Source organism: Hemibagrus wyckioides, linkage group LG06, assembly GCF_019097595.1.
Source record: "Hemibagrus wyckioides isolate EC202008001 linkage group LG06, SWU_Hwy_1.0, whole genome shotgun sequence".
Classification (NCBI taxonomy): Eukaryota; Metazoa; Chordata; class Actinopteri; order Siluriformes; family Bagridae; genus Hemibagrus; species Hemibagrus wyckioides.
The window spans coordinates 30165794-30193767 of NC_080715.1; the positions used below are offsets into that span (position 1 = coordinate 30165794).

At 41.1% G+C, this 27974-nt stretch overlaps 1 protein-coding gene across 4 annotated transcripts; it reads right to left on the reverse strand.

The window, feature by feature from the left end:
• Positions 1-331: 331 nt before the first annotated feature.
• On the reverse strand, positions 332-27968 carry LOC131354160 (zinc transporter ZIP10-like). 4 transcript variants are annotated; one of them, XM_058391492.1, is made up of 11 exons: positions 27850-27968; positions 15422-15500; positions 11461-12858; positions 11216-11384; positions 6792-6967; positions 6469-6654; positions 5899-6019; positions 5421-5684; positions 5158-5238; positions 2273-2463; positions 332-2174 (listed from the first exon to the last, which is right to left on the reverse strand). In XM_058391492.1, the coding sequence occupies exons 3-11, from the start codon at positions 12835-12837 to the stop codon at positions 2022-2024; spliced, it is 2718 nt and encodes a 905-aa protein (XP_058247475.1). In that variant the 5' UTR covers positions 12838-12858; positions 15422-15500; positions 27850-27968; the 3' UTR covers positions 332-2021. The 4 variants fall into 4 exon arrangements, with proteins under 4 accessions (XP_058247475.1, XP_058247476.1, XP_058247477.1 ...); XM_058391493.1 differs by lacking the exon at positions 27850-27968 and adding an exon at positions 16089-16759; XM_058391494.1 differs by lacking the exon at positions 15422-15500 and having other exon boundaries at positions 27850-27947.
• Positions 27969-27974: the final 6 nt, after the last annotated feature.

A 27974-nucleotide genomic window follows, 5' to 3' on the forward strand; every position in this document is an offset into this window, starting at 1 on the left:
CAGGTCATGAAGTACTCCTCCAGGTCAAAAGACCAGACATTTTTTTAATATTTTGTTGTTTTAAATACAACCTGCACTACCATGTTGTAATGTAAAAGGTAAAATAAGTGCCTTTTCATCGTACTGCATGCCTTTAGGGCAAGTTCTCTGTTCACACTTCTTACACCAGAAAATTTGATTAAAAGTCTGTTTGAACCACCTTGAGCTCAAAGGTTGCTCAGACTCCAGCATCAACAAGGTGAACACCGAAATCATGTCTTCATCACTTCACAGTTTGAACGCGAACTAATAACCGAGGAGCCAAAACCAAGAAAATGCTCAACACTCAGCATACATCTTACTCTATTTAATAGAAATCAAACACAGACCAAAACAAAACAACAAAACAAAACAAAAAAAAACAAGTTTGTTCCATTTAGCTCATGCCACATGCATGTTTCAGGTCTAGTTGAGAATGTTGGCGAAATGAAGGCGACTGATCTTTATATACATTCAAGAGATCACATAACAGGAGTGTCTGTCATTGGGGAAGCTGATCGAGCAGCAGACACACGGCCCATGGAATGTACAGTGGGAAAGTCCAAGAATACAGTGCAAGTGGTTTAGCCTCTTCCAAACAGCATTACATACAGTACTGCAGCAAATTAATAAAAATATATATATATATATCCATCATTTGTTTTAGTTTACAAGGAAATGAAACATCTCAGCAAGTGCAAATTAGCCTAATTTATAACATTACAACCTGGGGCTTGGATAATGAACTGAGAGTTTGGATTGTCGAAGTGTTAAATCTAAGGTGAATTTATGCTAAACCTAGTAACCGCTGGCAAAGAACCGTTTCTGATCGAGTGTCATGATGAAAGAGTCAGCACCCTGGGTGACGTGGAAATACCTTGACTTGACCAGTACAACAAGCTGAAACAAAGAGTGGAATAACGGCCATGAACTTAACCGACAAACAGCATTAAACTGATTAATTAAAAAAATATATGTGGAAAAAAAACGATGAGAAAACTGTGGCCATGACGATTAACACAAACAAATAAATACCTTGTGTAGTGATCTGGCTGACCCAAAGTATCACAGTTTACAAAATACTACCGCATAGTAACTCCACCTTGCTGTTACGTGATTCTAACACTGTACACTTTTTTTTTTTGGACTAATACTCAGCTGATGGATTTACTGATGAAAGGATTTGCAGGGAGTGATCAATGTAGTGTACTTCCTCACCGCATAATGAAACGCAAGCAAATCTATGCAACTGTTGCTGGAAAAGCACACTAGGACAGTTGTGAGAGTTTTTTTTTTTTCTCTTTTAAGCCTGGTACAGTAATGTAAATTGTGTACATTTTTCTTTCTTTTTTTTGCGGCTCCTACTTTGTGCTTTAGCACAACGATGGCTGGACAACACGAGACAAAACACAGCAAGAGACGTCACATTTCTTCATGAATGGGCTTGCAAGTGCGCTAACGAATGAACACGACTCTTCTTACTGGACTACTACACTCGGATGGATGGATAGATGGATGGATGGATGGATGGATGGATGGCTGCACTAGCTGCCTCTCTCAACAGTCTGTCCATCATGATATTAAAGGGATACTCCTTCAAATCGGGGACTTCATTCTCACCGATATGTAGTGATATTTAGAGGATACTGATACCACATTAAGACAAGCACTGGGACATGCACTTTGAGCTTTTGAAGTTAGAGTAAGTGTGAGGGAGGGAGGGAGGGAGGGAGGGAGGGAGGGAGAGAGAGAGAGAGAGAGAGAGAAAGTGGGAGAGAGAGAGGTCTGTGTTTCTGCATCTGTGTTGTGCTTACTCGGGTTTTAAACCCTTACTGGAAAGGGAGGAAAATGTAGCCAAATTGTAAATGTTCTTGTCTGCATGTCCACCATAAGCCACCGAGGCCCTCTTGGAGAGCAAATGAAGACACAAGGACATGAACGAGACAGGAGGACGCTCTGTGCCATGTTTTCCGGAGGAGGACGTTGCCAGCGTGGAGACGTAGCTAGAAGTTGAAGTTGAACACAATGCGGTCCTCGAAGATGGCGATGAGCAGCATGATGCCGAAGCCTGTGAGCATGCCTACATTCTGCAAGACAAAGTGTCCCAGCTGGCAGCGTTTGTGATCTTCGTTATCGTTGTGCAGCATCTCAGGCAACTGTCCAACAAAAGAAAAGTCACTTCAAATATCGATGATGATCGGATATGTACAAACTTTGCTGTTAATCAGCTGCATTTGTGTTGTAAAATACTCACCATGTCCACCAAGGCAACATACAGGAACATGCCAGCCGTTACGGCGAAAATCCAGCTTGTGACGTTGTGTGTGTACTGACCCACGGCCATGCCGATCACCATGCCGAAGTAGGCCATGAGAGCCGACAGCAAGTTATACACAATAGCCTGCTTTACTGTCATCCCGGCCTTCAGCAGCACTGCAAAGTCACCTACAGGCAAAAACAGGCACGGAGTCAGACCTATACATCACATCAGACACACAAACACTGGCTTACTCAAGGACGACCTAGCAGACGGGTACGAGCATGTACACGATTCCATCGTGCTAATCTCAAAAGCATGTTATTTTAGTCGACAGGCTAAAAATGAACATAGCCAATTGGCACTCGGTCTCAATCCCCAAGCAAGACGGAATAAAAATGCAGAAAAAGTCGATTGTTGGCCTAGATTCTCGTTACGTCGTGTCTCCTGTCCTCCTTCCCTGCTAATTACTGTCTAGAATGCATTAATGTGTCACATGCATCAATCCATCTCAGGAAAACTGGTGGAGACGTGACAGTCTCAACTGTGCAGCACTTTTGCGCTGGCTCCCGACTTCCCTTGTGTCGACAGGCACAATTAAAACAGCCGTCAAAAAGGAAATTAGCTGCGCCTCGAGGTGCTAAATAGTGCTCATTACCACCGTGCCGTGCCTCGTGAAGAGGTGCTGGTAGACCCATCATTCCCTTGGGATGGCAAATGTATAAACACAACACAAGCCGGTGAAAGTCAGTCAAAAAAAAAAAAAAAAACACACACAGAGGATACACAAGTTATAAACTCAAAAATAATCAGATACTCCAGCCAGATAACCCAAACACTATAAAGAATATTTGGGTTTGTTTTGTCTCAGACTTGATCGATCTATGGCATAGCCATTTTGGTTACTGTTTGTTTTCCTTCCATTTAAACATGAAAGGACATAGACATACACAGAGAGATAGATGGAACGTCTGCACTCCCCAGCTGATGTCTGGGACGAGGTGATCAATCGATATGGGATGCAAGAGGCATCTCTGGAAATGAAATGCCATTACTCACACAAGCAGGAGAAATATTGCAGCACAGTATTGTTGCTGCACGGCACAAAAGATCCAGCTGCACCAGGAGTGATTCACACTGACTGGTAGCATCCTTAAGGCCAGTTTAACCTTCCTTACAGAGTAAGTACAGCAGGTACAGCAGGGCTGAGAAGTCAGAGGCCTGCTTTCTCTCTAAACATTATGCTTGATTTTTCATCTGTTATAAGTAGATATAGCAAGTACCAGGAACTATGCATATTTTGGCTTTGTTCAGAATGTTGGTTGTGCACTTCCACAGAAAATAATTAGGATTAATGGATTGGTTTGCAGACACCTGACCATCACACCCATGTGTGTTTTTTCTTCAAATTGCTGACAAAAATTTTGAGGCACACAATTGTACAGAATATTTCTGGATGCTCAATCATTGCAATTTCACTCAACTGGAACTACAAACCTGTTCCAGCATGACAATGCTCCTGTTCACAAAGCAAGCTCCATGAAGACATCATGAGTGGAAGAGCTCGAATGTCCTGCACAGAGCCCTGGTTTGGACTCAACCCCAATGAACATGTTTGGGATGAATGGTGTCTGATCTCACTAATGCTCTTGTAAATGAATAAACACAAATTCCCACAGCTAGAACCAGATGAGTTGAGCTTATATTAACAGCAAAGGGGAATACATCTGGAATGAGATGTTTAACAAGCACATATGGGTGACATGGTCAGGGGGTGCACAAGATTTTGGTCATACAGTGTATAACAAATGACCAGGAATCACAAATATTAAATCTTCTATTTGTTCTTCCCTAGTAAGAGATTTATTAGAAAGATATTTTTGAGAATGAGAAATACTATATAGCATGCTAGAGCTGCTACTAATAAATACAGATATTTGTTTTGTTTAGTTCTTCTGAGCATCACAGTGCTTTTTAGCTTATTTGATATCTGTGACTACAAAAGAGATTTTCAGTACAGACGAGTCCCCTGTGTGGAGAAAGCAGAAATTGCTGTAGTATGATTTAGGGCAAGTCCTGAGTGAGGTGGTTATGAAATTTGTCAGCCATTCACTGAAGGCATTAGACCCACTGGAGTAAAGAATGTGAATGGGTAGAATACTGAACGAACAGGTAGAATCAAAGGATTCTGTATTTTTAAAATTGGCAGTGGTTAAGTAAGCATCGGCTCATACACCATGACTGAATGTGAAACCATAACAACCCTAGCGATAATAACCTTTCATTAATGTTACTTGTCTTCTGCATCTTCTAGATTCGAGCATAGTATTAACAGTATTAATAGAATGGATCATTTTAAGGCACAGCTTTATGTCCATCTTGAGAAAAGCAGAAAGTTTTGTAGTGTTTTGCTTCAGGCTGCTGAAAGTGATGCTACATGCTGCTTGTTTTTGTCCCAGAGTAGCTGTTACTATAAAATCGTAACATTTTCCAGATCAATATCACTTTTCATCCTCCAGATGCAGAAAAGTTAGGCACGTAAGTACATGAATAATGCTACAAGGCACAAAGAACACATGTATCAAGACTCTCTCATGTGTTCCAGCACCTAGGTGGTGTGAATTATAAATTATTGAAACGATTACAAAAAAATTCTTTTAAGAAGAAGAAAAAAAAAACCTTCTTCCTGTACTGTACTACCCTTCCCAGCATTGAAGGACCACAGGAACTGAGATTCTTCTCAAATGTCAGTTGTTAAAGAGACATGAATCAACACAAGGTTAGCAGCTAAATGGAAATGTTGATGGACAGATTATACGTAGGGTGTAATTTGGCGTGACAACCAAGTCAACATTTGCATTAGTTTTGAAAAAATGACCTACCCAGTTCATGAGGTAATTCATGGCAGAAGACAGCAACAGATGTACTGATGCCACCTGTAATGTTGGCACTAAATGCAGCACCTGCAATATAAAACACCACTCGGTTTCCATGTTGTACAAATTTTTTAGATAATAAAAGAATTTGTTAATTTCTACACATTTTCCTCAACTGTTATTCTAGTAAATATAAGTAAAATACTGATTATTGTTATTGTTTTCAATCTAAGCACACGGTAAGTTCCAGACATCCCAGCAAGCCTTACCTATAGCCAATCCATCACTGAAGTTGTGCATGCCGTCTCCCATGATGACCATCCAGGCTATGCTAGCGATGCCTGCATCTTTCATTTCCTTCTCTGAATGGCAGTGGCCGTGATGCGAGTGTCCATGGCCGTGCTTCTTTGTTTTGGCCTTCTTGCCGTTTACCTCGGCGTCTTCGGTGTGCTCCGTGTCCGTAATGGCCAGTGGCGTCTTGCTGGGAGAATCTGGAGGCTGCACTTCCATCATCGGAGTGGCGCTCTGGGAAGCTGATTGCAGGGAATTGGATTTTGAAGATGAAGAAGAAGCAGGAAAAAACTGTCTTTAGTTTATTGTGTAGTGTCTGAAGAGCTTTTCACTCTGCAGAGTCTGCAGACTTTTTCACTAATTGGTTCAACGAGCACTAACTTTTTCTCAAAGGGTGTCTGCTAAATACTGTAAAAAGCCTTACAGTTTTTGAAAGTTGCCTGATAAGTGACTTACCCTCATCTAAACGTTTTAAATGCATCCATTCTGCATCTGAGCGCCTGTTTAGTTTGTGATCCGACAGCTTCTTCCCAATCGTCCCATCCTTGCCTCTCTTTTTCCTCTGAAAGAAGCCACCCTGCACAGAGGAAATCAGTTTATAGCAAAACCACATTGCATTGCAGTGTTCATTTTCTGGTTAGTTTTCAGATTTAATCCCTTCTCCTAACCCAGGCCATTTCGACCAGCTGTCCACCAAATTCAATGCGAGTCAGTAAGTCATATTAGGTTTATTAAAACCAATGCAACTGCTTTTGGTGAATTTTTTTCTCCTCTCCATTGGATCACCAATTAAGCTAACAAAGATGTGAGAATGTGTTTATCCTGAAGCCAAAGATTAAAATGGAGCACTTTAGTTTAGTCAGTACCCTCCCTCTGCTAGTACTAGAATCTTTTTTACTATTAACTCTTTCAGTTCGAGTAGCTATTCTGTCTCAGTCCTCATAACCCACATGATTTTCCCATTTGGCCACTAGGTAGAATGGCTGGCCCATCCCTGTCCGTATGCAGTCTGAAACTTCCTCGTACCCCTTGGTCTTTGTACTGTTTGACCATCCTGATGCAGTGCTCAATGATAAACAGGAGGTAGATTCCTGCCAGCGCTGTCAGACCCTTCCACACGCCGTCAAACTCTGTAAGCAGATCCCTGTGCTCCTCTCCATGCTCATGCTCATGCTCGTGCTCACTGTGACTGTGGTCGTGGTCTCCTTGAGACTAGAAGATAAAACAGAATATGAAGAAAAATGCCTGAGCTTAGTGCACTGTGACAAAGTACGATCCTCAAGGTCTATCAAAATCCCCAATAAATTAGTACACATGCAGTCAGTAGCTGTTAAACACTTTCGTCTTACGTGAGGCAGCAGATGGAGGAGGGCATCTCCACTCAGCGTGCCCACTGCCAGCGCCACCAGGAAGGTGAGCAGAAACTTGAAGCAGGACTGATTGAGGATGGGCACCAGCACGACACCCAGCAGGGACAGCAGGCTGATCACGGTGATGGACACAAAGCCACACATCCAGATCCATGCTGCAACAATAAGAGTAATAAGTACTCAGTACTTGACTGACAGGACATTAAATGTACAATAGTTGTTTTTTTTTCATTAAATGTACTAATAACCTGGAAGATATGTAAACCATGATTAAAAAACAAAAAAACAATGAATTCAATTTAATTTGTATAGCTCTTAACAATAGACATTGTCTCAAAGCAGCTTTAAAGAAATATAAAAAATGATATTTATTCCTAATGAACAAGCCTGAGGAAACAGTGGAAAGGAAAAAGCGCCTTACGAGGAAGAAACCTTCAGAGGAACCAGACTCAAAAGGGAAAACATCCTCATCTGGGTGACACCTGATAGTGTGGTCATAAATCATGTCCCTGTTACAGTTGTATGTAGTCAACCAGGAGCTTTTGTGCAACTTATGAAACAAAATCAACTTATAAAATATCTTTCAGCTGACCCAGAGTTTGACTTATTCCATACTCTGATTATTTTTATTGTCTAAGGGTGCGGTCACATACGTGACATTTCATCTGTCTGAATCAAAGCCAGATGTGGTTTGTTTGTGCAGGTGAGAACACAGTGATCACACTCGGGATTGACGAAAAGTCGGAGCTTCTGAGCGCGGTGTTCTCTGTCCTCTTCCATGTGAACTATGGTGCGGTTTAATTACAGTGAGACGGTTGTGTGGGATTTTTGTGATCTATTCAGCTACGAAGTGCAAAATGAGTCAAAGAACAGAGCTGTAGAACTACACAGATGCCATGTGCACCTAACAAAAAAAAAAAGAAAAAACAAAAACCGGACACACAAAATGATGAAAACATGAAACCAGCTTTTCTACACACCTCAAAAATCCAGCCCTTACATACTCAACCAAAGCAAAAACATTTCCCTCTGATTCAGGCTACTATACATGAAAGCACTCAGGCTAAGGTAACTGAGACTAGACACAAGAAAATTTGTTTTAACTTCACAATGGAAGCCCTGATTAGATATGCTGGAGTGGTAATAGATGTGCTGAGCAAAAAACTTAATTAGCTTAATTAGGCAATCACTTTAATTGTATTTTAATGAGAGTTATTTAAAAGTTTTCGAGGTCATACACGGAGGATACTTTTGATAGCTTTTTCATTGGGTGGCACTGTTTACAACAACGGCAGATACTGTTCTGAAAAAACGACACACACGGTGTTAATTGATTCATTTTACTAAAATCGCTGACTTTTAATGAGTGCACAGATTTCTGATTTCTAGAGTTAAGGTCAGATTAAAAAATAGTAATAATTAAAAAGTGTCAAAAGAGCTCACATGACTGGAATAAAGAGAGTACTGATTACTTTGCGATATTTTAATTACAGTTAACTGAATTAATATGTGCAATCAGTAAAAAAATGCAATTAACACTTTTTTTTTTGTTGCTATAACTGTATTTCTCAGAAGAGAACAGCAGAAAATTACTGACTATGAACTTGTAAAGGATCCACGCTCGTTTAGGAGAAGCGCATACAGTCTCAGGAGGAAAAAGCAATCACCCGCAGACGCACGGCACTAATTATATAGGCCTAATAAATAGGACCCTCAAGCTCATGTCCAGTGAGTGTCTCTCTCTCTCTCTCTCTCACACACACACACACACACACACACACACACTTCTCCCTACTTCTAATGACTAGTACAAGTGTCAATTAATTACTGATGTACTGTCCTAGTTATCAGTGTGTGAATCAGTGGTTTATCCATGTCTTCTTAATGGATAAGGAATAAATGTACTGACAATAAAGTGTCACTGTCCTTCTGACTTACTGAACTGACTAAAACTTCTAATAAAAAAGTTTGGATAATAAAAATAGTGAGTGGTGCTGGTGAGCACTCGACATCGATCCTACTCCATAGTATGACGCGAAACTCACCATTCAGCTAAAAACATGGTAATGAAAGGTGATGAAGAAAGACAAATGATCTAAGAATGGTAGAGATATTACATTTTCTTTTTTCTCTATTAAGTAAAGCACACTGGCATTTATGTTATCCTTTTTTTTTAACCAGTACCAGGCAGTGGATCATTTGGTACCAGGCCACAGTACCAAAATCTTTTCATTTTATTGACTACCACAGTCTGCTGTTTTATTTTAAAACAAATTTAAAAATTGCTGATAAATTAAGCCAACAAGTTACCCCTTGCAAAAATGAGCAAAAAAAAACAAAACCAAACTTCGCTGGATTGACCTAATGATGGCACAGCAGAAGACTCCAAGACTGCCAACAAAAAGAAAGCTGTATTTAAAGAAAATACCAAGTTTTTCTTAAATTACAGGTTTATCACAACAGATGATTCACATGCTGCAAGCCCGCTCTGTATAATATGTGGTGACCGGCTATCCAATGAGGCCATGACGCCTTCAAAACTGCATCACCACATAGAGACCAAGCACTAAAAAGCCTCTGACGTTTCTTGAAAGAAAAAAAAACATGAACACAGCCACCACATTATATGGATGTAGTGCATAATAAATAATGGTTTACATTATACACCGATCAGGCACAACATTATGACCACCTGTCTAATATTGTGTTGGTCCTCATTTTGCTGCCAAAACAGCCCTGACCCATCATGCACTCTGTATTCTGCCCTTTCTATCAGAACCAGCATTAACTCCTTCAGCAATTTGAGCAACATTAGCTCGTCTGTTGGATCGGATCACACGGACCACGGACCGCTCCCCACGTGCTGCCCATGACCCTGTCGGCAGTTCACCACTGTTTCTTCCTTGGACCACTTTTGATAGATACTGACCACTGCAGACCGGGAACACCCCACAAGAGCTGCAGTTTTGGAGATGCCCTGATCCAGTAGTCTAGCCATCACAGTTTGACCCTTTGTCAAACTCGCTCAAATCCTTACACACACATCAACTTTGAGGACAAAATGTTCACTTGCTGCCTAATATATCCCACCCACTAACAGGTGCCATGATGAGGAGATCATCAGTCTTATTCACTTCACCTCTCACTGGTCAATAATGTTATGGCTGATCGGTGAATATGGAATAATTACAATATATATCATGCACTTATGCGTGTGATGCACCCATTCACCACCCCACTGCATGGTAAAATTGTCTAGACATAACGTATGTTTCTGTTTACGTGAGAGCGTTTTCTGCATGAGCTCACCTCAAGCTTACGGCTGAAATACTCTGACATGAAGAACAGAACGTTATCACACAGTTATAAAATTCGGGCATGATTTTGGCTTTGAGTTCAGGTCCACATTGGAGAACCTGCAAGTGCATCTAAACCAGCAGATATCTGCTGCGTTTTCAGTATTCATGACTTTCTGTGCACATGTAAGAAGTCTTAGTGTGTTCATTCCCACGTTGCTGGAGTGAGGCATGTGATCACTTTCCTTGGGGAAGGTGCAGCCAAAGACAAAGACATCGTTCACGTTGAACTCTTGCACATTATGTAAAATTAGATTCTAGCAGTCATTCTGAATCTTTGCTTCATTTTCCGCTATTACAATTATGCGACTCTTATACAGTCTGTATAGTGGCAGTGAATTTATTTTTAATCTCATGTATGTCTGCATTACTCTACCAGTAGTAAACACGGAAACTTGTCAAAAGCTCAGCATGCTTCCTGCAGTTGGTTATTTTTGTATTGTCGATTGCCTCATGGGGGGTGGGGGAGTTCTTTTGCAAGTCACATGATTTTTACTACTTTATTACCGTGATTTATAGCCTTTCGGTAAAACATAAAGGAAGATAACAAAACCAGACTGAGAAAATACACCACAACAGTTTTATAGAACAAGCAACAACAGGAATTTAGATTAGAATAGCAGCTAAATTTAGATAAACACCTATTTAACAGACTTTTTTAAAATAAGAAAAACACATTCCTGGGAGAAATGGTGTAGAGAAATGGAAAGGAAGTTGTTCTCCTTGTTGTTGTGAGGTAAACAGTTAAGAACAGCTTTGGCTTACCTTGGTTGGATTCTGTTACTCAACTCAGATAACAGCAAAGCTATTACATTATGACCGTGCCCGTTCAACACTAGAAATGTTCTGTGTGGTACAACAATGCACTGGAAACTTGGCACAGACTCCTGAGGAGCTCTAGTTTCCACATGTTTTATGAGGAAGATGTTGAAAAGCTCACTGGTGCAGATTAAGCTGATGTGTCAGTGTCAGTGTAGTACTATATGATTTCTCTCTGAAGCATGAACTAATGAGGACTGTGGTGACTTTATTAATGCATGCATGTACCTGAGGTTGGAGGCGCTTCCTCAATGTCGACCTGGTGATAATGGCGGATGCAGAGGCGACTGTCTATCTGATAGAGGAGGGCAGGACATAGGTAGGTGAACTGTGCTGGGGAGATGAACGAGTCGGGACTCAAGCCGTAGTGGTGCAGCAGCTGGGTGAGATTTAGACACTGAAAGACGAGGACAAAAGAGTGAGCTGCGGGTCAGAACAATTCAAGAGTTTGCAAGAACAATGAAGTGAGCTACCTCCTCATGTTGGTGAGGAACGTCTTCAAACCGACCAGTTGAAGAAGTGTTTGGGTTCACAGTCTCTTCTGGTACTGCACGCTTTTCTTTGCTGGCCTGCCCTTGATGGTGCAAATGGTGGTCATGGTCGTGATCATGTTCGTGATCATGGCCATTCCCACTATCAGCCACCACAGAGCCGACAGTAGGGTTGGGCATTCTGTTTCGCCCACGTTGTCCTTTACCCTTTTGTGGCCTCCTGATCCTTTTTGGAGCTGATGTAGGAGTCTGACTGGAGGGCTGGTGAGAGAGCGCCTCAGAATCCCTTATCGGAAGGGATGCCGAGGTGGTTTGAGTAAGGTTCAGTGTTACAGTGTCTGGAGTGTGGTGGTAGTGGTGAGGGTGAGGGTGTTTATGGTGATGATGCCCATGATGATGAGGCTGCGTCTTATCTTCATGGCTACTGGGGAAGGTGCGATCTAAAGATGGTCCAGTGAGATCATTGGTTTCCTCTGTTTGCTCACTGGTTTGTTCCTTTGTGTGGTTATGCAAGTGAACATGTGAGTGCTCCAGACTGTCCTGTGTATGATCATGATCAGGTGTTTCAGTTTGAGTATTGTCCTGTTCATGGTCATGGTCATGTGAGTGACCATGAGAGTGTTCATGACTGTTATGTGTGTGGTCATAATCAACGCTTTGAGTCTGTGTACTGCCATGCTCAGGTTTATGATCATGTACATGGTGGTCATGATCGTGGTCATGATCATGATCGTGGTTATGGTCACCATCCTTGCCTGACCGTCCATGAGGTTTGCTCTCTACAGTAGGTCTGGCTACTGCAGTAAGACTTGGACTACATGAGCTTCCATCAGCCTCTCCATGGGAGTGATGGTGATGGTTGTGATGGTTATGATGTGAGTGCGGATGACCAGCTGAATGCGAATGCAGGCCTTCCTGCACCTCTAGAAGGTCCAGATGGGCCACATGGTCATGTCCCAGGTTTTCATGATCCAGCTCCACTACACGCACTTTGCCTAGTCCCAGGCTTAGCAGAAGGTTCTGGAAGCCTCGAAAATCGAGCCGGTCCTGCTGGCCATAGCGGCGGAACAGCTGCTGAATGTAGTACTGCTGCTCCTGCTCTGCAGCTTCTTTCTGATTCCCAGGTATAAGAACTGGTGGGCTCACGTAGGACTCCCTTGATATCTGGTGGTCGTCATGGACGTGGTCGTGGACATGGTCGTGGTCGTGGTCGTGGTCATGGTCATGGTCGTGGTCATTTTCATTACTGTGGTGGTGGTGGTGGTGATGATGGCCGCTTTCATGACAATGGGTGCATTGATGGAACAGGAGGGTGAAGACGCAGAGAAAGCAAAACTTGGTGTGTGCGTGAACTCTCATTGTCTCTTCACTTCAAGACCACTGCAAACACACACAAAAAAACAGATACAAGATTAAAATTGTTTTCATGCAGCATGAAAAATATCATCTCTTTTATTAAATGACAAGACAACGATCAGTGACAATACCAGACAGGCTATTTAGACACAGTTTTCTTTAGACAGAAATAACTGGACTGTTTCAGAGACAGACGTTTCTGAAATGTCTTGGGGCAATAATAAAGCAAGGACGCAGCAGAAGGTTTCTTACAAAAGCTTTGAAACAAACACTTTGCATAGCGAAAGGCAAAAGTGATGACGCTCAGGTATTAGCAAGTTAATTACCAAAAAAATGTAGTTTTAAATTTTTTTAATTTAAGATGCTGCAGCAGAAAAAAAGGGGGAACAAAAACAGCAACACATGTTCCAACCAGCCTTTGGTCATTTGAATAGCACCAAACAACCAGAACACCATAAACTCGAACGGGGTGGAACATTTTAATGAACATACCTGGAGGAAAAAGGATCAAACTATATACAGAAGCTTACAAACATACAGACAGACTCAAAGTTCCTAATTTCATATCTTAGTCTTATAACACCTTAGTTTTAAAAACGAGCAAAGCAATGTTAAGCTCTGGAACAGTGGCAGAACCATAAAGTTTGAAAGAGCGTTAAGAGCAACGACGATCGACAGATGTTTCCTGTGATAAACGTCTTTCCTCTTACAACAACCTGATATAGGGGACAGGGTCATGTTAAAAGCAGCGTGAGTGACAGAACCAGCACAAAAGACCACAGCCTGAGAAACAGATGTTGCTATTCTGTTGTGGGAGAATCTTATGACAGAAAGAGGACGTTGCAATAGAGAAGTGGTGTTTACAAAAGAATGTATTGTACAGGAGCGAGAGAGCGAGAGTAAGGTTTCCATCACAGCCTTCAAATCCAGAAATAAACGCATGTGTGCTAAGGGATTAGGAGCAAAAGAAGCCAACAGCGTTTTGAATGAAAACCCGCTGATTTTCCATCCTTTCAAGGATCAGTGGCACAACGGAAGGTAATGGAGCAGCAGAGGTGTCAATCTTCAGTGTTGCAGAAGAACAGAACAGATTCATTTTGAGCGATACAGGCGCAGCAAAGGAGATCTTCATTCTCAGAACTACATCGCATTAAAGATGAAACTTTCTGTGAAATTGCCGTTACTGCCATTACTCCAGACGCAATCAGACAATCATGTCATTAGTCCTGGGGGGGGACCTCACATGCTTTCAGGTCAGTAATATCTTTGAGCAGTCAATTTATAAGCAACATTGAAAAGATTACAGGATAAATATTTCTTTATTACACTTCAAAGAAGACGATAAATCTTTAATGTGTCACTAGCACGGCTCAGCCAGGTCACATGCTGCTTAAGAAAAAAAATAAATAATCATTCCCTAAAACAAGAAGGGAGCCAATCAAATGGGATTCTCCTGCCTGAGTGTATCATGTGGAGTACTTACACCAGCTTCAGTGTGTGCTTCCCGATCGACGTGCTAAAGCAAATTGAAGACATGCGAGTGAGGTGGCGTTCTGGCTTTCAGTTAGCCGTAATTATGAGCCTTCCTCTGTGCTCTCACCAACTGTGTTTATAAACATGTAACTAGAGTGACCTCTGAACCCCCTAGGAGATAGGGTAGAGTAATAGTGCAGCCTATTCCGAGGCAATCCGGACGCACAAATAAGACAGTGTTGCCTGCTCAATGTGCTCTTTGTTACCTGCAAAAAGGGATTTTTAGCAAAGGCGCGTGTTTGAAAAAAATATCATGAGACAATTCAGATCAGACCGGAATCTTCCGGAAAAGCAAGCATGGATGACCCGGGCTGAGGGAATTTCACTGAGGCTTAGAGGAGTTGCAGAAAAGTCACATGTTCACCTCCGAATGCTTGAATAATAATCCTTCTGACAGCTGTAACCATATAACAGCTCTCTAAAAGCTTTGAGAGTTTATTGTTTAGATAAAATAAAAAAATAAATTAATAAATAAAATAAATAAATAAATCACACTAGGCATGGAACACAGTTACATTATCTGTATCTGTTTAGTGCACCAAATATTCATACATGTGTTTCGATTTAAACCTGAAGTGGGTGTGGCTAAGAAAGTTGAATTCAACTCACACAGTCAGTGGTTTTGTTTGTACCTGCCAGAGACAATTTTTAGCAAATAGTTGGGTCTACTTTCTCAAAATGTAAACAGCATGATTTGAACCACCGCACCCAGAACCAGGCAGATACTAAGGATGAGTCAAGTGAAGGCTGTGAACGCCCCGTTCACGTTAATAAAATGTGGTCTGTCTTTGTCTCGAACCTCCCACTTGTGTGGGGAAAAAATAACTGTTTGTATCTGTTTAGAACGTGTTATCTGATCATTCTGAATAATGTACTCATACTCGTTTACATGAAGGCAGACCTCAGGCCTATGAGAAAATCAAACACACACACGTTCACACTTTAGTAAGATAAAATAGTCCTGTGTACCAAATTGTGCATTCTGCTGCCAGCGAATTATCATTATTATTTAATTCAACTATTCTAAAAGTAAAACTGAAACAACAGTACATACCGTTAAACTACGGCCCACCACTTTGGCCCCGGTCCTGATCCAAAGACGTTTTCCCCCAGCTCTTCACTCTGCTCTGAAACTGAATCACAAGCAAAATCAGATTCCGGGATTATTATTAAATCACTGTTATTTAATCTATTCATTAACACTTCATCAAGCCGAGCCTAACAAAGTTTAATATTGAAAGATCTACAGGCGCGTGCAGGTCTTATACACTGTACTATTAATGAATGCAGAGAGTAAGGAAGGATTAGCTGCTCTTTTGAAATGCTGTTAGATGTACACGTTCAAGATCACGGGCTGCGGAGAAGCCAAACAGCATGGAAGCGAGTCTAACACAAAAAATATGTTCCTCGTGGGTGCTTGTGCGCCAAACGCACAGGAGGTGAATTGCGTATCGTTTGATCTGCTGAAAGGCAGGAGAGGGTCAGCAGGCTCAACGTAGCCAAGCTGAATTCTGGGGGAAACTTTATTTTAAAACATTCTGCACAGAATGGAAAAAGTGTGTCTGTCACACATCAGAAGGTCAGCAGTAGCCTCAAGCAGGTCATTTCATGAGCACAGATGGGGGAAAATGACAGCAAGAACAAACTACTGTACAAAAAGTGCTTAATTTGGTTGGGATTCTGCTAGTGCAGGGTGCAGAGAGGAAAACGTACACACCCACCTCCCAAAGTCTTTAAGTCAGCTGAGTTCATATGACTCTCATGTGCTCGCCTCGTTTCTCCGATCTTTCTCAAGCACGAGTCCATCGCCGGTTCAGTGCTCAACGTGGAACTCAGATTGGCGAGGATTACAGTAAAGACAACCGGATTAGCCGACTGAATTATCCCATTAATCACAGCCTGCTTCGTTTGTTTAATTACCAATCTCTCTCTTTCTCTCTCTATCTCTCTCGCTCTGGCAGACAGGTCTGTAAAATATATAATAAATAATCACCTGCTGAGCTGAGAGTCTATGGATATCAATCAGGTAAACTGGGAGATCAATTGAAACAAACTTAGATTAAGCTTTGCAAAGGGAAGCATGATGACAAGATCTGACTCAACTTCAGTGAAGTTTTGAACCCATCGCAACACAGTTTCAGCTCTGGGAGCTTCTCATGAAACCAAAATGTTGATATCAAAGCCACATAGGCTGGTGTCATCTCTTTTAACACACACTGACAGTTTGTCGTTTACTTTATTTCATTTCATTTTAATACTCAAAGGTGTAGGTAGGTGTCATGAAGCATGAACGTCAAGATGGCAGTGATGGCTCGCATGCACATCGTGTCATTTGTTTAGCCCACAGATGGGGAGCTACTTTCTAGCCGGTTAGAGTTGAACTGGAATTTTGGCTTAATGGTATGTTGTTCGAAAGCAAGACTGTGGCGCGAATAGTCTGAACAGGCTTATAAGACACTCAAGAAGCCATGACACAACACAGTATGGTTCGTGTTACTCAGTAAGTTCACTTCTCAATAAAAAAACAAGCATTCTCCAATATTGTGTTCAAACTTAAGCATATTTTTAACCCTAACCAAGCATCTTGAGGGAGGCTGGAAAGTCAGATAAAATGCATAGAGCTTAAGGGTGAACAAATGGGTGAAGCATATGTAGTTTTACTCTCATCAGTTCCTCACTTTTTTGACAACCCACAAAATTCAGATCTGATATATGCAGTGACTCAGACAGGAGGAAACATTGATTCATGTACATGGCAGGTTCGTTCATACGCAATAGTCCCTAGAAGGTAACGGCCGAAGGTCCGACCACACCAACATACACTATATTGCCAAAAGTATTCGCTCACCCATCCAAATAATCAGAATCAGGTGTTCCAATCACTTCCATGGCCACAGGTGTATAAAATCAAGCACCTAGGCATGCAGACTGTTTTTACAAACATTTGTGAAAGAATGGGTCGCTCTCAGGAGCTCAGTGAATTCCAGCGTGGAACTGTGATAGGATGCCACCTGTGCAACAAATCCAGTCGTGAAATTTCCTCACTCCTAAATATTCCACAGTCAACTGTCAGCTGTATTATAAGAACGTGGAAGTGTTTGGGAACGACAGCAACTCAGCCACGAAGTGGTAGGCCACGTAAACTGACGGAGCGGGGTCAGCGGATGCTGAGGCGCATAGTGCGAAGAGGTCACCAACTTTCTGCAGAGTCAATCGCTACAGACCTCCAAACTTCATGTGGCCTTCAGATTAGCTCAAGAACAGTGCGCAGAGAGCTTCATGGAATGGGTTTCCATGGCCGAGCAGCTGCATCCAAGCCATACATCACCAAGTGCAATGCAAAGCGTCGGATGCAGTGGTGTAAAGCACGCCGCCACTGGACTCTAGAGCAGTGGAGACGCGTTCTCTGGAGTGACGAATCGGGCTTCTCCATCTGGCAATCTGATGGACGAGTCTGGGTTTGGCGGTTGCCAGGAGAACGGTACTTGTCTGACTGCATTGTGCCAAGTGTAAAGTTTGGTGGAGGGGGGATTATGGTGTGGGGTTGTTTTTCAGGAGCTGGGCTTGGCCCCTTAGTTCCAGTGAAAGGAACTCTGAATGCTTCAGCATACCAAGACACTTTGGACAATTCCATGCTCCCAACTTTGTGGGAACAGTTTGGAGCTGGCCCCTTCCTCTTCCAACATGACTGTGCACCAGTGCGCAAAGCAAGGTCCATAAAGACATGGATGACAGAGTCTGGTGTGGATGAACTTGACTGGCCTGCACAGAGTCCTGACCTCAACCTGATAGAACACCTTTGGGATGAATTAGAGCGGAGACTGAGAGTCAGGCCTTCTCGTCCAACATCAGTGTGTGACCTCACAAATGGGCTTCTGGAAGAATGGTCAAAAATTCCCATAAACACACTCCTAAACCTTGTGGACAGCCTTCCCAGAAGAGTTGAAGCTGTTATAGCTGCAAAGGGTGGATCCACGTCATATTGAACCCTATGGATTAGGAATGGGATGTCACTTAAGTTCATATGCGAGTCAAGGCAGGTGAGCGAATACTTTTGGCAATATAGTGTATGACTCGCGAGCTAGGAAAACATGAACGATCCATTGTCTATCCTGTCTAAAGAAATGACATGCTTCACTTTTTCGTGTACCAACAACCGTTAAACTGCAGAGGATTGTCGAAAGTCCACAAGAGCCTGCTGTTCTTCAACTGTGAATCTGTGTATCATTTACATATGTTTTGGAAAGCCCTCAGGGTCAGGAGAGATGAGCAGATGCCTCTGAACACAATGGCAGATGGCAGGAGGAACAGTGTGTGCTCTGCGACCGCTGGGGAAATTAAGCAAAGTGGAGCTGGGTGAGAGTTTCAGCTGACCAAAATTCTGCAGAACTTTCTGGAAATCAGAATCAGGTTTATCGATACCAGTGTTGGTACTGCATATCAGTCTGGACAGTTTTCGTATACTTAACACGTGAAGTTAACACAAGCCTAGTTGAACTTTTCTCTGTGTATCAAGTATGAAGGTGAGGATCTCGCACAGCATCCATCCATAAAGTCCCTGACTGTTTAATACTCAGTTACTTTTTTTCAGTACTGTTATTTTTACTGTTAGAGACTTTTTTTTTAAATAAAAAAAGTACTTGAACTCTGTGTGAAAAATGCTACCAGTACATCCCTAATAAAATTCTGATCGCTTGAAGGTCAGTTCTGTTCTGTACTGAAACATGAAGTGAATCCCAGCTGTCTAAAGAGACAAATCTGTTTTGTGCCATGTTAGTGGATGAAACACTTGGGGTGTGGAGAGCCGAGCCCAAAAATCCTTGATCCTTCAGTCAAAAAGACACACACACCCCTTCCTTAAAAATAAACAGACACGCCATAAAACTAAATACGTACGACCCAGCAAGATGACCAGAGAGATTATTATTGGTTTATTATTATTATGGGTATCTGACTCTCGAGCTCAACCTGTCAAAACATTACTAAAAGATTCACAGGATCTTATGTTTTAGAAGGGGAATAGAAACCTGTCCTGAAATCGCTTGAGAGCATGCAACAAGCTGATCTTGTGTGCAAACAGTAAATAAATAAATGAACTATGAGATCTGGGACACAAATGTTTGGATTATACAGAGTATTAAAAAATAACTAAATAAATAAATAGGAATAGTAATCCTGTAACCTTCCAGTAGAGCAGATCAGCAGACCACAGGGGTCGACTGTCCAGGCCCTTTCAAGCACAAGTCCACACATCTATAATAGAGTGAAACGACCGAGCAGAAAATCAGCATCTCTAATAAACAATGCTCACGCGAGATCACCGTCAGGCCATGATGCACCTGCTCTTCAGTTCACAATGCGTCTCCAGATCATGGTAAAGTCCTGGAACTGCGTACCTTTTCATCCAAAGAGGTGTCTGGATAGGAAATGGACATCAGTCGATAATGCTCTTCTATAGCACCATGCAGAATGCCTGCAGGCTGGAACTCCTTTATGTCAGTGGGTTTTTAGGTTTATATGGGCGAGGTTTTGGTCTTGTACACATAGAAGTGGGTGGAGAGGGGGATTTAAGTTAATCAGCTACTGTGGTGACCACATGCTGTGGCCAAAAAAAACACCCCGGACACATCAGTGAGCTGTGAACATTTGCAGAGATCAAGCATTAGGAACGCTTCAACGATCAGATCTCTGACTGATGGCCAGTTTTATGTTTCAGACCCAAAATGGACTCAACTTGAACTCTAAAATCATCAACAGTAGATGGTACTAGTTACATTCTCTGAGTTACTTGATAAACATGTTAAAGTTGACAAGTTTTTAGGCTGATGGTGTCCTAAGTCTCTGGCCCAGTGAACCAGTGTTGATGTTCATTGATAGAGATTTCAAAGCACTTTTGTACATCTGCTAAATGCCAGAAATGTAGATGTAAGCACATAAAATCCAGGTCAAGTTTGTAAAACGATAAGACAAAAAAGTGCAGCTTTCTCACGACCTCATTTGTAAGTCAAGCAAGTGCTGGTTTGTTCTGTACCATCATTCTTCAGGCCAACATATTTAAAGTTCACCCACATCTACTCCTGTCTCCAAGCATCAGTCATATGAGCACATGAAAACATCAATCTCACACACAGCCTCAGGGCACTGACGTACAATAAACTCCTTTCACAGGCTCATGTATTTCACATGAATGTACTCTTTTGTCTGTAATTCCTCAGTACAGACGTGTTGATGTGTTAATTAACAATCAGGGAATGTTGGTACCATGTAGACTACAGCAGCTTCGCCGTGACAAAGAAAGGTACACAAGTCAACAGTGAGGCTGGGGAACAAGCGGACACTGGAGACGATGGACACCTATACTGATTTTACATCATCTGCACAACGCACTTTTACACAGTGTCACTTTTATTTATGTTGTTACTTATGACTGTACATTTTTTCCATGCACACACTATCACGACCTCTCATCACACATTTTAAAACCTGCCAGTCTGTAATATAGTTCATACCCTCAGCACAGTCCGTAAATAACAGTCATTTCTATGTATTTTTTCTTTCTTTATTCTTTGTGGCATAAAGTCTTGAGAACTATTCTAGTCCTTAGTCGTCTTTCTATTTGTATAGCGCTTTTAACAAGGGACACTGTCTCAAATAGGCTTTACAGAAGTACAGAAACAGAAAAAAATGATAAAGTTTAAAATTAAGTTGCTATTTATCTCTAATGAGCAAGCCTGAGGTGATGGTGGTGAGGAAAAACTCCCTGAGATGATATGAGGAAAAAACCTTGAGAGGAACCAGGCTCAGAAGGGAACCTCATCCTCATTTGGGAGACACTGGACAGGAAATAATGTAAATGTAATGTAATGTAATGTCTGTTCTACAACAGCAACCAAGAGCTCTTAAGGAACTAATAGGTCAGTGTAGTTCATTATAGCACTAATTCCTTCCTGCCAAAAGCTGACAGATGCGATGTTAGTTCAGAGACGGTGTGATAGTCTCCAAGTGGTTCTATCCACAGCAGTCCCCTGGGTCACAGTCTGTCCATGTAAATCTATCCCCAGCAGCAGTGACCACCACCAAACGACGAGACTCCAATCGGGGTAGAGCAGCTTTATTCGGGACACGTTTCTCCTTGGGGATTAATAACGTACTCTAAATCTATACATCTACACACAGTAACGTGTGCAATGTGAAGTGAAGCCAGTTAATATCTTCACCCTTAAAAGACACTAATCAGCCTGTGGAATAAGTGCAGCTCCAAGTTTAGAAAGCTGTGTTTTTTTTGTTGCTGTGATTTACAAAAGGATTAGGGAGATAAGGTAAGCATTGGCTGATATTCACCCACAGGCAGATCGATAACAATAGGGTTAAAGCACATGCTCATAGCGGAGGAGCAGATTTGACAAGCACCTTTATTCCATGTGAAATGGCCTCAGTGACAGAACTCACAAATCGATGAGCAGGGTGACCTCTGTGCATTTATACCGCTTACGTACGACTAGCCGATTAAATGTTCACCGACTTTCTCACGATAACTTTATTACAACGAATACCATCTACAACAGAGTGATAAAGAGCAAGTACAAGAAAGCATTACATCAGAGAACAATGGAGCTGAATATATATATATATATATATATATATATATATATATATATATATATATATAGCGGAGTAATATATTATATATATGTATATACACTGATCAGCCATAACACTATGAGCAGTGAGAGGTGAAGTGAATAACACTGATAATCTCCTTATCATGGTACCTGTTAGTGGGTGGGATATATTAGGCAGCAAGTGAACATTTTGTCCTCAAAGTTGATGTGTTAGAAGCAGGAAAAGAGTAAGGATTTGCCATACAACACAGCATATGTAACGTCACTAACGAAAATCTAAGACACTAGAATTCCGATAGTACCACATACGTATCACAATACTAATATCTGCTAAAGTACTGCAGCGATTCTGCTAACAATCTCATTCTTATGTTCATCAGCATTATTCTCACGTTATCACGGATGAATGAAGCAGATGATGGTTTTGACCGTGTTCGTGCATCTAGTGAGAGTCTATATAAAATACAACTCAACTGAACGTGAGCTGTATTTCAGCTGGATGCTTTACAGGAGCAGTGCTATCTGGTGTCTTTACAAAAAAATAAAAAAAAAAGCCTAGTGGATTAGCGCACACTAACCAAATATAGTTATACTCTTTAGTAATGTTCTGACAGATTCAATGCAGATGATGTGTATTTGTTAAATTTACTAAACCAGAATATATAGCAAATATACAGATCGCCTGAACATTGTATTGTACATTGAACAAGTGTGTGACAGGGAAATGAAGGCTGGAACAGTCACGTGTGTGTGCAGTGAAAGTGCGCATATGAGTGTGTGTGTTGATGGTGTGGCATCCTGTCCAGGGTGTATATTCCCTACAGGAGAGATTACTGACAGCCAGAAGATACTGATGCTGCATCGGCTCGGCTGTTGTGAAGCTCATAAAGCTCATCAACGGCGCTGAGCCGGAGTTCATTGGGAGGTAATGAAACGGATGTGGATTCATTAGAGCACTGATTTGGCGAGAGGTAACTACAAAACGCTCGACTGTAATTCAACGAGGCAGAAGTAAGAAAGAGCGATCTGACTCGAAAATCTCCAAGATGATTGGTTGCAAAAGGTTAAGAACTCCATTTTGATTAATCTGTCTGTCCTCAGAACGCATAGATTTCGTTCAAGCTACGATATAAGAAAACAAATGCAGATTGAAGCTTGGGTATTTGTTAGTGTTAAGTCATCCTAGTATACAGTGCATCATTCGGGTCCTTGACAGGACACATCAAACACCGTCAAGAAAGACTCTTTTCTGCTCCGTCAACACGATGGAGATATGAATGACTGAGTAACCAGACAAACCCTGGTTAACCAAACAGACACAAGAATGTTAGAGCTATACCTTGAACACGCTTTTTTGACCCAATAATCTTTGACTTTTATCAACAAATCCTTCTGCGGTGATTCAAAATTGCACAAAAACCTGAAAATCGCATGGTCAAGAAATCCTCTATATACACAAGCGTGTTGAAGCATTAATCCCTTAACAAGACCAGCCTGTTCTCAAAGTTTCCACACTACTGAAAACACACACACACACACACAAGGTCATCTGTGTGATCTTATTATAGCCGTTCATGGTTATTGTCAAAACGTAGCAAAAAGAAACACAATCAAGTCTGGAGAGGAACTGAAACGCGTGAAAGAGAAAGTATTAAAGTGTGATAGATTACTTACTCCACACAGCACCATCGATCCAGCAATCTCTACAAGCAGTGTAAATGAACACAAATAAAACTAATCACTCAATTCTGATTCAATTATTAAAAAAATGGCACCCTATAAATGTCGAATTGGCCGGTCTGTCTGTGCAGAGCCATGAACTGCAAACACACACCTCAGCTGATGGAAGATTTACAGCTTATTATTATTATTACTACTATTATAATAAAATATTTGTACTGGCATAGAAGCGAATCACTTCTGCCTCTCAGTCTCTACCATGATTGTTCATTTTGTGCTCCCAGACGTCTGTGCACATAACCTTTTATGGAGTTTTGTGGGCGTCGATACATGCAAATGAGCTGTGGCAAGACGTCTGAAAATCTGAAACAAGAGACCAATTCTTGTTTTTTTTTTTTTGTTCATTTAATGAGATCATATGAAGGAAACACTGACCCAAATGATAAACCTTTTTTCCTCCTTCCCTTTTCACCGGTCAGATCGTGAGAGCGTGTGTAGAGTTTCTTCATTCCATTCAACAGCAACACTAATGTTACACAGCAGAAATATTTTGGAAAAGTACCAATTTCCTAAAACATGTGAAAATCAGCTGCATAAGAAAAAAAGCCACGAGGAGGAAGAAGGAATGCAAGAAAAATCTGGAGCTTACAGGCAGAAGCCTTTCAGTGAGTGAACATTATCCAGGTTATTTTTTTGATATATATATTATATATATTTAGCATCAATAATCAGCTGTATACAATCTTGATTGATAAACTGATAAATGACACAAGCCCCACCCATTCGCAAACTCAATACAGAGTCTATTTAAGCCTTGACTTACCAAACAATAACTGATCTATATGGTGTGTTTTACACAAACATAAATAATACTTTATTACAATTAATAAAACACCAATTACACAGCCTTGTAAGAGACAATAACTGTGTGGCTTGAGGGAATTCCACTATTTTCTTGTACTCATTAGGGCACTTGCATGGTTTCTGAAATCGTGCAGTGAAAATGATTATATGCACACAGAGATACACTATATTGCCAAAAGCTTTGGGACACCCTTTCAAATCATGGCCCCTTAGTTCCAGTGAAAGGAACTCTTCATGCTTCACAAACCTAAACCTTGTGGAAAGCCTTCCCAGAAGAGCTGAAGCTGTCACATGTGCATGTAAAGGCAAATGTCCCAGTTTTGGCCTGGCTCACAGTTTCTGCTCTAATTTCATCCCAAAGGTGTTCTATCGTGTCGAAGTGCAGGCCAGTCAAGTTCCTCCACACCAAACTCACTCATCCATGTCTTTATGGACCTTGCTTTGTGCACTGGTGTGGAGTCATGTTGGAACAGGTAGGGGTCATCCAAACTGTTCCCACAAAGTTGGGAGCATGAAATTGTCCAAAATGTCTTGGTATGAAGCTGAAGCATTAAGAGTTCCTTTCACTGGAACTAAAAGGGCCGAGCGCAACCCCTGAATTCAATGATTTGGAGGGGTGTCCCAAAACTTTTGGCAGTATAGTGTAGTTTTATAGCAACTAAACTGCTGTAGAATCATCTCTCAAACTGGAGACTAGTTGCACTGATGTTCACACAAAAAGCTTTACTATGAGACTAGGAGCAGACCACAACGTCTTTATCAGCTGGATCTAACACACTGAAGCAGTCTGACTTCCTTGTCATGTTATCTCTTTTTTTTCTCTCAGTAATAATGTCATAAGCCTGTATTTCTGGGTTTTCAAGTCAATTCCTCATCCAGAGAAAAGTGTGGTGTCTGTTGAAACTTTTTCCAGTCATGTGTTATTACAGGAAGTGACATGTAAGATTGTTAAGCACTCAGAGTTTTACATCTACAAACCTAGAGTCAACAGTTTAACCGACATCAATACTTTGTACACAGTGTAGAAAGAGCTGGTGATGTACAATCTCGTCTGAAAGGGCAAGATAGAAAATCCTCTGTTAAGTCCTGCAGGAAAAGCACTTCTGCATGCTTTCTTCAGTAGAAATAGAAGACTGAAATAAAGGCACTGAGGGTATTCAAAATGCAGAGCAATAAATAGCAATCAAATCAAAAGATGTTCTATGGACTCGGTAACTTTCCAGACATCCCCATTGACAACTAGACCCTACTTACATATTACGGTCATGTGTATTAAGCTGATAATGAGGCTCAAAATAAAATGAGGTGGCTGCAATACACATGGATCTTGATGTGACTACACACATCTCTGTAACTTTGAGAGAGAGAGAGAGAGAGAGAGAGAGAGTGAAAGAGAATGAGAGAGAGAGAATGAGAGCGTGTTGTATTACACTGTGTAAAATATTTAGGTATTAAAAATCCTCTCTGGTGTGGTCACATTTCTCAACACATGTCCAGAAATAGTATCCAATCCAAACAGTACCCGAGTCAGATTTATATTAGACTTCTGATGTAGATGCAAACCTAGTCATATTTTTAATTGTGTATGAGGTCACCATTCTCAATGTGTCGAATACAGCTGTACTATAACCATCTAAAACCTACAACAAACCAAGCACCCAAAAAAAAAAAAAAAAAAATTATGGTACAGGCGTCATCAGGAACGCTCGGTAAACTTGTAGCGCCTCCTGTAATTAAGTTTCCACCGTTTGCGTTTACCAGTATGTGTGTTTTCAAAGACATGTGCCTAAAGCTAAAACATTCCCCTGACACCTTGCTGTTGTACACTGCTACAGGAGGTGTGTAGGAAGCATATCTCGACCTGTTACACAAGCTTCAATCCACACGTTAGTCGAACACTTCTGTTACTGTGACACAGTGCAAAATAACACGAAGACATTCAGCACATCCTGTATGAGTTAATAACATGACGTCAGAATGAGTTTCCCAAATTCTTTTGGTGATATGGTGTGACGGTAGGAAATATTTCGCCACTGCACAAAGTAAACAAAAACACCACTGGTAGGTATGTTATTTCTTTTTAGTTATTTTAACAATTTATACTTGTGAAGGCATTGCAAAACTTATTTATTATAGAATCTCACACACACACACATATATATATAAAAAATCCCAATAATATGTGACCAGCACAACTGACATTCATATAGAAATCTACAGTACCGGGCCTCCTTCCTAACCGCGATTTACTGCACTAGATAGTGTCACAGCGCGAGCCATGTTTCCATAGAATAAAGTCCACTAAAGAGCGCGAGCCGTTACTGAGAACAGTATTAGGACACAGCCTACTATGCTACTGTAATTAACCCTACACGGGATATTATGTTTATTATTTTAAAATATATATACATTATTTATTATTAAATCATAAAAAAGGACAAAAAATGACTAAACAAACAAAAAAACACTGAATAAGTAATAAATAGCAATCCGGCATCAAATATATTTGTCGTTTAAAAAAAACTACTTTTACACCACGGCAGCACGAGCCACATCATAAAGCTAATAAAAAAAAAAGTTCCCCAAAACGATTTTTTTTTTAATTTTCATTTTAAATGACACAAAAGTATTTAATTCCTTTAACATGAAAAAGTCTGAAATAAGCTGTGTAGTGATTAGTGAGTATCAAAAGGGTTAAGTTAAGAAAGGAGCCATTTAAACTAGTTAACTAGTTACTAGGTCCATAACAACATCCCCGTTAAGAGAGTTTTACACCAAATTCATCAAACACTATAATGAATTATTTGTTTAAATGTTTTATTTATTACATTGTCTGGCTGACCACGCTAAAATAACTTCCCCTTGCTAATGCTAATCATGAGACTCGAACAACCACACACAGACACGCGCACGCGCACATACAAACCTAAATATTTTTTTTATTGTTTCAGCGCTTTTCGTTTAAACAATCCATCGTTTCATTTCACTCGTTTCATTTGGCAGCCGTTATGGTGAATAAAACCAAAACATAGATAAGGACGAGAGCTAATGCTAGCGCTGAAGTAAGCTAGGCTAAACTATGCTAAGCTAAGCTACAGGCTCCGTAAAGGCACACGTCAACGCAATGTGCGCCTTAAGCGAGGCGAGAGCACGAGAAGCCCGGGATCTTCCATATTATAGCTCCGGTTTTCTCGTTTAAAAAATCATTTTAAAAACCAAAAATACAAAGACTACTAGCTACGGGTCGATATGCAGCTCGGGTCCATGTTGTGGGAGTGTGTGAAAACAAAATCGCGGTTTTTTTTTATATAGTTACCTCACTCAAGTGCCGTGTGCATCTCCTCTCCGCTCGGTACTAAAAAAAAAAACACAGCAGACTCCGCAGCAGACCCGGAAACGCACAAAAAGCCCAGTGAGGGGCGCCGGAAGGACATTCACCAA

Coding starts and splice junctions, on each gene's coding strand:
- LOC131354160 (XM_058391492.1), bottom strand. CDS start 12,837: ATGAGAGTTCACGCACACACCAAGTTTTGCTTTCTCTGCGTCTTCACC. Junction 6,655..6,791: donor TCCTCCATCTGCTGCCTCAC/GTAAGACGAAAG, acceptor TTTATCTTCTAG/TCTCAAGGAGACCACGACCA. Junction 5,239..5,420: donor CAGTGATGGATTGGCTATAG/GTAAGGCTTGCT, acceptor TTTATATTGCAG/GTGCTGCATTTAGTGCCAAC.